The 12083-nt window shown below is 38.9% G+C and overlaps 1 protein-coding gene across 4 annotated transcripts in view; it reads right to left on the reverse strand.

Annotated features, from left to right (window-relative positions):
* The window catches only part of map4k5 (mitogen-activated protein kinase kinase kinase kinase 5), a 59867-nt gene that overhangs the window by 16410 nt on the left and 31374 nt on the right, over window positions 1–12083 (reverse strand). For 3 of the 4 annotated variants that reach the window (XR_011190229.1, XM_069193253.1, XM_069193252.1), the window contains exons 12-19: window positions 10796–10877; window positions 9959–10081; window positions 7460–7538; window positions 4069–4127; window positions 3814–3881; window positions 2426–2464; window positions 709–753; window positions 571–613 (exon numbers count right to left, since the gene is read on the reverse strand). Coding sequence is in view for 3 of the 4 variants with exons in the window: in XM_069193253.1 (XP_069049354.1) it covers window positions 571–613; window positions 709–753; window positions 2426–2464; window positions 3814–3881; window positions 4069–4127; window positions 7460–7538; window positions 9959–10081; window positions 10796–10877 (538 nt within the window). In the remaining variant the exon portion in view is untranslated. The remainder of the gene's footprint in view (window positions 1–570; window positions 614–708; window positions 754–2425; window positions 2465–3813; window positions 3882–4068; window positions 4128–7459; window positions 7539–9958; window positions 10082–10795; window positions 10878–12083) is intronic. The other variant, XM_069193254.1, reaches the window with a different exon arrangement.

Here is a 12083-nt window from a genome sequence, read left to right on the forward strand (position 1 = left end):
AAACATCTTAATCATTTACAGACTGTAACACAAAGGAAGGAGACACCAGTGACATCTCAATTTCTTTTTTCTGCTTGACTTAAGTTTTTTTGCTTAAAAAAAACAATTAAACTGTCCCATTCTGTGCATTCATGTTTTTTTCTCTAGAAATGTAACCGACACTGAAATGCTGAAACTATGGCCTACGGCAGAAGACTTTGCTGTGCTTGTTTGTTCCAGTTGAACAGCAGTCAACTGACACAAAAAGTAAAAACAGGATCTGAATGCTTAGTACATTAGAAATGGGATCTCAGTAGTATTAAATCTAACATTTTAACTTATGAATGTGGTGTCCAGCAACTTCTATAATCTTCTGGAAAGTCTGAATAATTGTTCCATCACCCCACCCAAATGGAGACATAAAAATAATGTCTGCGTTTCCTCAAAACAGCATGCAGAACAATTCAGAAAGGATCCGAGTTCAGAGAGATGTAAAAAACCCAGTTTGCTCATAGAAATTCATAAAAAGATTCAAGTCTGGAGTAAGAAGAAAGCTGAACATAGTGGAAGTAAAGATGACAGATCTGCTACCTTTGGTGGCAGAGGGGGAGGAACTCCTTGCTTCAAGGTTGACCTGTAAAAGTTAAGATATAGAATAAGTTACATAAGAACAAAGAAACATGGAACTGATCAAAGGAGTTCTGAGTTTCACAATTAATGCACACTTACAATTCTACATCTTCAAAGGAGTCGTCTAGATGTGTCATGTGTCCCCTGTTGAGCAGAACACAGTTCTTAATGGCCTGCAGGGCTGTGGGTTAATGAAAGCAGAGTGCAAGCCGAGCTCACATGCACAAGAGAAGCCAGCTCCCCGTGAGAGTGAAATGAAAGTGTGAAAAAGGGATTTTAAGGTTTAACCAAAAATGACATGTGACCCAAGTGATGCACCTTCACAGCCACACCTTCACATCAGAAAAAAGGAACCAACCCAGAGTGCAGCTGTGTTCATTTTTAAAATGAATCGTTTTGAATCCTTGCAAAAGGTTTAGATACCCTGTGCCGCTCACTAGATAGGAATTCTCCACAGAAAGCACAAACCCCTCTGCAAGCCAAATATGATCACTTGCTGAATATTTCTGACATGAATTAAGAAAAGAATTCATGAACTGAAATAAAAAAATCAATCCATTCTATATTTTCTGTTTTGTTCCCTGTTAAAACCCTAAGAAATCTTAATTGATAAATGCACTAAGCTGTACTTCAGCTATAAATAACACACTTCATCTTATTCAATATTTCATAAAGTACATTTACACAGGTAAAAAATCAATGTGCCACTTAATCGATCCCACAAGGGGATCAGGAATTCACAGCGCAGCCCATTCACAGAGCTTGTCAAACTAGGAGTTGGAGTTGTCCAGACATTCTTTGGTGGAAGGGAGTGGTATCCCACAAACCAGAAATGCATCACCAGCTAACTGTCCTGTACAAGAAGAATGCAACACTGTTCTGTAAGTTTCATGTTACAACCGTTCCCCATTCCTCCCTACCAAACTACATCCAAGGTCAGAATTCAGAACTCTCCCAAAGAATTTTGAAAATGCCTCACGCTCTGAAATCACGCCTAAAACAACATCCTGTTACGTATGGTCTGATTCAATACATTCTTTCATAGTACTCCTAAATATGCACAACCTAAACATGCGTCTAAAATCCATTTTCAGGCATTTCTGAAGCATATGCTTGGTCTAGGTGTTGTAAAATGGTGTTTGGATGTATTTGGGGATATCAATACGTATCTGATGCTGTGCTGAACTGTGAAGAACACAATAAAAAATCCCCAAATAAGCAGTGATGCAAGAAAATTAATTCTGTTTGATCATGTGCTAACAGGCAACTAGGGAACACAAATTTACAATCTGGTGAAAAAAATATGTGAATATTCAAAAACATTAATGCGAACACAGAGCTGACAATACAAGAACTCAAGCTACTTTTCATACCTCTTAAACACTAACATTTTCAGAATGATAATTAGGAACTTCAATCCAAACATGAAAAAGTAATATTTTCACTTAATCAACTATCTATGGAGTGACCAATTTCTTGATGGCTTGCGACAGAAAAACTAAAGACACTAAAATGCCTTTTTGAGCAACACAGGATAAAGTTCTTATCAGACAACTAAATTAGAAGCAGCACAAGTATTTGGCTTTTCCCCTTCTTATTACTTTTGACTTCATGGCGATAATGCAATCTTGAACACAGGAGTATTCAAGATACAGCAGCTGTTTCCATTAATTGAGCCAGTCGCATGGGAGGGATATGAAGCTGCACTATAACAGGCACATCACATGTTACTCCACAAGCACTGGGACCACGACCACCACAGAACCATTAGTGGGAATGAGGTGAATGGGAATCACAGGAAAAACCACAGTGTTACCGTTGAAACAACTCCTCCTCAACGCTTTTGAGAAGGCTCCTTGGGGAGGGGGAGAAAGAAGAGGGAAAGACTGTGAAAGTACAGGGACACCGCTTTCCGAGCTCTGACGTGATGACATCCAGCATTCCGAACTGTAAACAGGGGGAAGTGGACATGCCCATGGACTCGGTCACCAAGAAAAAACAACAACAGCAATCGACAGCCGCAGGTTGAGAAAGGTCACTCCAGAAATGTTAAACGCATAGCTGCCATTTTGAACTATCAAGTTGCTTTCTCACGATTAAGTGAGTACTAATACACTCATACACAATTCTGCTCACATCTACCCTTTCGCAGTTCATATATAACCCCTTCTGCATGCACCTTCCACCCACAGGGTGTGTAGACTTCATAACTCTCATCAGCTGTTTATGCATGAAATCACAGGCTAATACAGGGAACCTCAGGCCACAACACGCCACAAACTCAGTAACCAAAACATTACAATAAGTTATTGATTTACTTCTTTTTTATACCCTCTACCACCGGTGTGGAGTCACTGTCCTCCTAGTCGTGGACTTGTGAGAACCACCCGCTATTTTTCATGCTGCAAGTCCAACTGTGCTTAAACAGCAGATAACATCAGATGGAGGAATGGTGTAACAGTCACTGCCGACACTGCAGGAGCAGTGAACCTAACATGGCTGAAGCTGCAGATAGTTTAGACAAATCAATCCAAGAGGCACTCAGCTAATAGAGCACTGTGCTTTGGGGAACCCCAGTTATGGTCATCTTAAGATGCAGAGAATCCAACTGGAAATGTTTAGACTATAGAGTGGAAGTCTACAGTCCTGGTTTTGGTGAACAATGATCTAGGCCATCTGTTTCTGAAGATTAGCAACACTTGTTATTGAAAAATTAAGCAAGACATTTTTTTCTGATCCTTCCTTAAGGACTAAAGGGTGTTCATATTTTTACTCCAAATTAACTGACATATCACCTGCTTAATTGGTCGTTAATAACTGTTCCTAGTCCTTAGGAAAAGGCGATTTTGTAATGACCTGTGAAACCTCCTGATTGGGGCTCTACAGGAGCAGGGTTGGAGATCTCTGTTAGAGAGCTGCAGCTAAACAATTTCTCATCTCCGGAGAATAATTTAGATTATTTGCTACTCTGAAGGCTGCAGATAGCAGAGATGATGAAATAGGATGCAAAATAAAATGGATGACAAACTGGCAGGCTTTGCCAGTTGCTCCTTGTCCATAGCAGTGATGAAATCTCAAACATCACAGCTGATGAGTCTTCAAGGCTCCAGAATTTGCAATGGAGGGGTGTGTGTGTGTGTGTGTGTGGGGGGGGGGGGGGTCTCATGAGCAGAATGTGGACGGAGTTTTGCTAACAGAACATACTTGCTACTGATTCCTCCATCTGAAAAAGGACTCCATGGTGATGGAAAGTCGTTCTCTTTCGTCAAGTCCTGCAAAAGTCAGATAGCAGTGTGACAGATATTAGGAAGAAACATTAGAACCTTCCTTGTAAATCCCACTTGTTCTTTTACAGATACCATATTAGCTTGTGTGATCTAAGAGGAAGAGAAAGAGGCGTAAACAACTTATAGTACATGACTAAACTTCAGAGCAGCTTTAAAAAAACCTCTACATTACCAGTTCTGTGTGAGCTTCCGTTTCTTTCCGCAGAGGAGGTTCAAACTGCACCTTGTCAACTGATAAAAGCAGAAAGTGAAAGTACAGTAAGAACTCGTTCTCATTCGAATACTAGAGCTTATGTCATAGCATACTCTAAACACTAGATGGCTGCAAAACACCACATGAATCGCGACAGACTTTTATTTACTCTTCAGGCCAAAAGCTACAGTTGCTTTAGAAAAGCTGCGAAAACTAAAGACCACAATGTAATTGTTGATTTTTGTAGTGAAAGCTATATACATATTTTTATACAATATTTTATGCACTCCTATTTCTTGAGAAATAGCCTGTGGTGACAAAGGGAGCAGTTTGACAATCTAAAGGCTGATTTTGTACTGAATGGTCACTTTCTCATGGAAATGTTTAAGTAGGTTAAGCATCAGAAAATGACGCAGTAAAACATGTTAATTGGAATGCATTAAGATTAAGTAGCTGTTTTTGCCATAGGGGTTTCTTGCCTCTCCTTGTACAAATTTACTGGGACAACAGATGTTGTGCATAGACCAACAAAACTCCCCCCTTCTGACCGAAGAATTGATCTAGCATTCATCTATAAAAAGGGTACAAAACAGAATCAAGTGACTGCAGAACAATTAGTTGTACTTCCATTATGTGTGAAGGAAATGTCATATTAAATTAGATGATAATCTGTAAGGCAACAGGATCCTTGAGGATTTATGAACCACAGGTCTTGCTTAAATTATTTAGGGAATGCACATAATGATATTGAGATCTAGTTACTTCATTGAAAAAAAGTGTACAAGCAAAGGGTGAATGCTCAAACTGGAGTGATGTAACTAATGGAGTACCACAGGGATCTGTATTAGGATGACTGTTCTTTCTAATTTACATCAATAGTTTGGATTTTGATACAGTTCGTAAACTAGTCACATGCACAGATAATACCAGAATAGGTGAATTAGCAAATACTACAGTAGCAGAACACGAAATCTTGGAACTTTAGCCATGTTTATTCTAAAAATTGAACAATGCACTTATACTCAGAACTTATGATATTGCGGTTCTGTCATTAGTTCAGAGAAGAGAGACCTGATACATTCCCAGGCTACATCGAATATTCTACACTGACAGGCTAAAAGAACTGAATCTTTTCAGTGAACAGAAAAGACTAGGTGAATTAAGTACGCAGAATCCCCAAGAACAAAGTCAGCCCAGTGTACTTCTTCAGAATCAAATGTGGAAACATGAAGCCATGGATACAAGGAGAAACTAGGAGAAGCACCTTTAAATTTGGAAACGAGGCATTTCCTCAGGTTTGTCGGAATCCAGCCTGCTTTTCAACGGTGAAATAGTACATTCTTTCCAGACACAGCTGGATAAGATCCTGCAATCAATTAGCTGACAGCAACAGCAAGTTAGCCAGGCAAAATGGCCTCCTCTTGACTGTTATTTTTATGTTCTTATGTTTAAGACAAGCCCTCGAATATATTGAGGTTGAAAAACAGTACTGCAAAAAGTCGACATAACTCAATATGTTAAAAAAATCAAAAAGCCAGTTAAAAAGGGAGTTTCTAACTGGCACAACCAGTAAAGTCTCAAATTTAAAGCACAGCTTGACCCTTGTTGTTCTGACATTCCTGGTTAAACTCTGGGCAATTAAGACAGCAGTTACATTTACACAAACGCACATTGTTTTCTCAAAAAACATTTTTCTCAAGTGAACAGAGGTAGCTTATTTCCACAGGCTTAGTGTCCATTTTGGAATCTAAACGTGGCATATCAGTCACTGTACACCAGAAAACATACTAGAATACGTAGTGAAAAGCAATAACTCTCAATCACTTTAATTCAGTCTATTATACAGGGAAAAAAAGGAGCCAGAAGGCAATTTTTCACACCAGTGTTCTAACAGATACAGTAGATCTGTCATAACACAAATGAGTCCTAGCAGAATCCACAAACTTGTCCTAGCAGAACTTTTCTGTCTCTAAGGACGTCTGTCACAATACCGTTACCTACTAACTACCAAGGTTGCATACTTGACAACTTTTCACTAGTGTGGCAGCCTACTGCACAGCTCACAAAAGCCTCTGAACAAAGTGTTAAATCGGCATGCTTTCTACTGATTTTATAGTTCAATACTTCCTGAGAATTAGAGAGTAAAATAAATTCCATGGTAATAGTATTTTTTATAAAATTATAAGGCGGTGGCGGAGCGGTGGCTCTGTGGCTAAGGATCTGCGCCTGTGACTGGAAGGTTGCCGGTTCAAATCCCGCAGCCGGCAGAGGAATCCTACTCTGCTGGGCCCCTGAGCAAGGCCCTTAACCCCAACTGCTCCAGGGGCACCGTACAATGGCAGACCCTGTGCTCTGATCCAAGCTTCTATCCCTGTCTGTGAGTCTGTGTCTCATGGAGAGCAAGCTGGGGTATGTGAAAAGACGAATTCCTAATGCAAGAAATTGTATAGGGCTAATAAAGCAACATTAAAAACATTATTACACATTAAATTCAGCGTTCTAAAATAACCCAAAGTTCTGACATAAAACCGAAGTCTTCAATTTGTCTCAAGCCTACAAGTGATTAAACCAAGATGTACACAAAAATGAGAGAAACAAACCAACAATTAGAAAACGTGCTTCAGTCAATTCTAGGGCAGCTTTAATGCAGAGATAAACTTTCTGTGAACTTTTAAAAGTTGACGAAGCTGATCTTCAAGAATGAGATCAAGCTCTAATGACCTGCCTCAGACCTCCTTGAGCCTGCTTCGATACTTCATACGCAGTAGATAAAAGGACTGCCAGAAATAGCACTGCTAAAACTAGTCAATGACTTCAGCTCATTTTTCTACTTTCGAGCAGTTTTCTTTTTTCCCCTTGAGTCTCTTAAAATTCAATATACCTAACAGTAAAATTAAGTCATTAAATGACAACCTGAGAGACTGTAAGAATAGAGACTATAGAATACGGTGCAGAATGGCATCTACACTGGTCTGAAACTGCAGCACCCTTCATCCACTACCCACTGGATCATGTCTATTTTTAACAACCCAGCCACGCTGGGTACTGGAACACAGCCAGTCCTGCAGGATTAGTGGAATGATCTGCTTTGGAAGTGGGCCATGATGGATGTGTCTGATCTCTACTTATCTGGTATACGGTATACAGATGGATACATTCCAACATATCACAAATCTGTAATTATGGAGTGCAGCAAACCAACCTAAAATCTGAAAACCTTTGGACTTGTTCTTGTTTAGTGTAGTGTATGTTCTCATTAGGCAGCAAAGGGCAGATCCTGAGACCAAGACATCAGACTAACTGCTGCAAACCACCATCATTAAGACTTTCCTGTCAGCAGAGGCACCCGTATGGAAGCCTGCACACTTACAGTTAATTTCCGAGCGCGTCCTCTCTGCTCGGCAGTTCTTGTTTGTAGAGCGAATGGTGTGGCGAACAGCTGACAGGGGCTGCAGACGGAGAAAACAGAAATCTGTTAATGTGCAACACATTGTATACCACTGGGAACAAAACGGAAAGGAATCAGCCAAACTTCTCTGAGCAGGGACATAAACACCAGTATGTTCCAAAGAACAGGATTTGTACCAGATTCATTTTGTGGAAATGGGCCATGTGACAAAACAGTAGACAGTCTTAACAACATCTACTAAGCTGTGTTGGGGTCACTCAAAGAGACTACCTAACTCTTTGATGTTACTATTGTCAAATTAGATGGGGCCCTAAGAAAACTCCCTGGCTATCTTCAGGGTAGGAAATTAAAGAACAATATTTATGTTTTATTTGCTGTATTGTAATGACCTCAAGAGGAAATTAAGTTTTAAAGAAATTCCCTGGACAAAAGAGGTCAAAGCATCCTGACATCATCTCAAATAATGATTCTGAACATTTTTACCTTGCAGTAGCTAAAAGGAAATGACCATATTATAAAGCAGATAAAATCTGCTGCCCAATCCATTTCACTTTATTACAAACAATAGAGTACAAGACTCACATTTACTCAAGGGCTTTCTTATTACATAGTACAAAGCTCAAACCAAAAACTCAGAATGTATCTTCCTCATCACATCAAGTGATGCAATGACCCATGAATATACAAAGTTTAAATAATTATGAATAATATTTATGAAACTGTTCCTATAAAATGACCAGCGTAAGAATCAGATAAGCTGGAACAATGTGTGACACAGCAGGTCATAAAATCTGGAAAATTGTTTAAGCACTGAACATGTACACTTGTGCACTCTGTCACCCTTATAGTAACATTTTAAATCCTTTTCCACAAGGTTATGGTGTATGTTTTGACACAAAACAAAGAAAACAGAAGAGACCCCAATTACAACAAGGTACATATACACACCCAAAATTAGCAACAGTCATGAGGGTGGAGTTTATTTCTACTTGCAATATCAAGAATGGTTAAAAGTACCAGGAAAAGCAGGAGGGGGTTTCTTTTCAGTCACATTTCAGTGATTATTTCACATCAACATGCTGTTTGCATACAAATAAAAAAACGCAAATCTAACTGTGTTTTCTTGCCGTCCCTACCAGGGGAGAGCAGAGCGCTACACAATACTCCCTTCACAGCCTTGTCTGCCGCTGCCAACATGAGTCGGGGCTCGCACACAGACACCAGCCACGGCAAGTAACACAGTCAGGGAGGTCCACAAAGGACAAAGGGATTTTCAGGGACAGTGCGGTCACCCAAAGGCATGCTGACATGGAATAAAGAGCTGGGGAGACCAAGAATAACATCTCGCTTTCTAGCTAGGCTTGGCCATCACAACAGACAGCTAAGGAACAGAGGAGGGAGAAGCCCGATAAAGTGTGATACGATACTGCAGGAGACAGTATCCTCCGGACAGAACAAAGGCAGCAGCCTCAAGACAGAACCGGGCACTTTAAGAAACACAGTTTTGCTGAATTTCTTACAAACTGTTTTGAGCCAACTAACTATTGTTGGAGTAGTGTTAATAAAGTCGTCAACCACAAAATCCACTTTTTAAAATGAACGTACAAATGTTTTTTTAATAAAAACTCCAAATCATTATTAGAAGAATTCAAACAGTCTGTTGGTGTCACAGTAACAGTTTATTAAAAACATTGACTAAAAACCAAGGCCTGTCGACTGTTGAATTATTTTAACACTTAGCTGCTGAGACAACCTTTTAAAATATAACACTGTAATTGGACCTCAAGTCCACAATCAAAGCACAATCTTTCAATGTATTTAACTTGTGCTGGAAAAAAGTGTCATTTAAAATAGCGTGTGGTTGTGCAGAAATAACCCTGAACTTTACAAACCTTTGAAAATGTTACCGGCACTTAACTAAAAATGACTTTATATTTCTATATATTGCTATATTTATTCCTAAAAGCTTCGACACAGAAATAAAATGAAAAGCTGATACCAGAAACCCAAAGCTTTCAAATTTATGATTTTGAAATATATGAACTGTAGCATTTTAAATGTATTTTTAAGTTGTAAAATTAAGACAATGAGACAAATGGCAAATACATATCTTCAAGTTAATAATCACTAAACAACTGTTTTAAATTTGCTGCTTCTAACTCATGGAATCATTATATATGTTCAATGTTTAATTGTTAACAGGTAAAGAAGTGAAAAATGGCTAGGCATAGGACAAAACAGGGAAAAAGAAATACGTATAACTGAAAACCTGAATTTGGCATTTCCCAGAATAGAAAATCAGAAGCCCAAAAACCATTCCAAAAGGAAGACTGCATGATGGAGCTGAACCGATGGTAGACACCAATGTTAATATAGAAATATAGGGGAAAAGTATTCTACTGGTGACAAGCTCACACACACGCTAGACCCAATATCAAAAAGTGAGGAGCTTTCTCGTACCTCAATATCATCGTCATCCAGATCTCCCCCTGGGTAGTGGGAATGGTGGTCTGGGTTGTTCATTTTGTCTAAGAGCTCAGCAGCGAGGCTCTTGGTCAGGCCACTCTGAGCTACAAAGCTATGCTGCAAGAATGAAGGAAAAACAAAATGGACGTAACATCAAGCCCTGTATATTATTGGCACTGTTATTGACTTTACTTAAGGACAGTTCTTTAACAATTAAAAGTTTTGCATCGATGCTTATTCACAGACGTAACAAAGATACAAAGACTTGCACTATTTGAGGATATTTGCCTTATGGGACTTAATTTTCTACATTTTGAATATATAAACAAATTGTGCATTCTGTGTATTATGAATAAAATGTTCTTATTTGCCCATGTTTATTTCAAACATGTTTATTATTTTAAACACTCCTCTTTCATGGTAAATGGTAGAATATCAAAGTGACATTAAACAGCTGATTGAAAAGCAAAGTGATAATATAGTAGGCTTTCAGCCATGAGAGAAAGTAGTTTATGGATGTCATATTTTAAGCTCGATCAGTTTCTCCAAGTCATCTAATGTGCCGTTTGAAAGGTAAAGGCTAATTTTAACACTCCATATTAATAGCAGAACTACGGGCATTACTCAACAAGTTAATAATTAAAAGGCTCTTGATCATTAAATGAAATCAGATTGCCTTAGGCAGTGGTGCGAGTGTTAATGACACTAGAAGATCATCCACTGTCCTAATGCTGGATCAGTGTAATTCATCAATACCGATAATTACAGTAACTTGCAAAAGCTAGAAAAAGTAATCCCTCTGACTGAAAAGTGGAATTTGTGATTTATTACCGAGAGCAACTTTTCTGCTGTAGGCCTCTTCTTTGGATTTTTTGTCAGCGAGACTTTTACAAAGCTATGGAAAGCTGTTGACCTGAAAAAAAGAAAACTTGGGTCACACAGTCTCATAGGTGCCGGGGAGAAACAATGTTTGCTGCTACCAGATTTCTAAACCAAACATCCTCTACTCAATCCCACATTGCCAAGACACAACAGTGTCCTGTGACAAGACTCCAAGCCATGGCCAAGTACACAAGAGGCAGACCTTGCCTTCTCACCATGTGTTCACCATGTCCTGCTAATGTAACAATAATATAGTTATGTAGTGTCTTTAAGAATCTAGATAGGATGAGTAACACCTGGGTAGTGTCAACATTTCCAGGGGCTTCAAAGAAAGGAGATGTTTGCCGAGATGTAGGGGTTTGAGATACAGTGGTCAAAGCAATCGAAAAAACAGGAGGACAGAAGATGAGAGATCTTTGTCTAGATTATTCAGGAAAACCAGATTGGAGATAAGTGTTTGAACTTTGTGAAGAGAGCTTGCTATTCTGTTGTTGTAGGAACTTTGACATCCGGTGTAAAGAATCCCTTGGTTAAAACTGCCTCTCCTGGCTAGTGGATGCATTTTTAGAACAGGGAGATAGGTTCCCATACATTTGATAGCAAGTGTAGAGAGGTTTAACTGTAGGTCACATTCAGTTTAGTTTAGAAGGCAGATTTCTCTTCTTCTGGCCTTTGTAGGCATTATATAAGCGTTTGAATGCTTGGTAACAGTCTGGGGTTTTTCTGGGTGGTTAGGACATTAGGCCTCTGGGACACCTTACTTGAACGTTCGTACAAAGTGTAACTTGTGTGATGTTTGTTTACGTTGTATGTAGTGTAGTGTGTGTGTTGGCATTGTTAATAAGTAGTTAACCCTGTGGGCTTGAATTATTAATCTTTTCACCAAAGCTGTGCCAGAGAACAAAGAACTCATGTGCCTCTAATTATACCCTCCTCTCAGGTATATTCTTGGCAAAATCTTTGCTAGTTGGGAGTTATGATTATTTAACTAACTTATTAATTAATCTGCTCTGTCAATTTCTGATATTTCTCTATTTGTAATTCCTATTTGTAAAAATATTTTCAAATTAACAAAGTACTTCCCTTCATACTGTTGCCAAGGGGCTGTGCCTCTGGTAATGACATTATTTACAGCATCTTCAACATTCATGAACATGGAGCACCAAATTACATTTTTTCTTTCATGACTTATCATTACATGTTTACAAGCTTCATGGTGAAGTTTTCAAGTCTGCCT

This window comes from Lepisosteus oculatus, chromosome 8 (genome assembly GCF_040954835.1).
Source record: "Lepisosteus oculatus isolate fLepOcu1 chromosome 8, fLepOcu1.hap2, whole genome shotgun sequence".
NCBI lineage: Eukaryota > Metazoa > Chordata > Actinopteri > Semionotiformes > Lepisosteidae > Lepisosteus > Lepisosteus oculatus.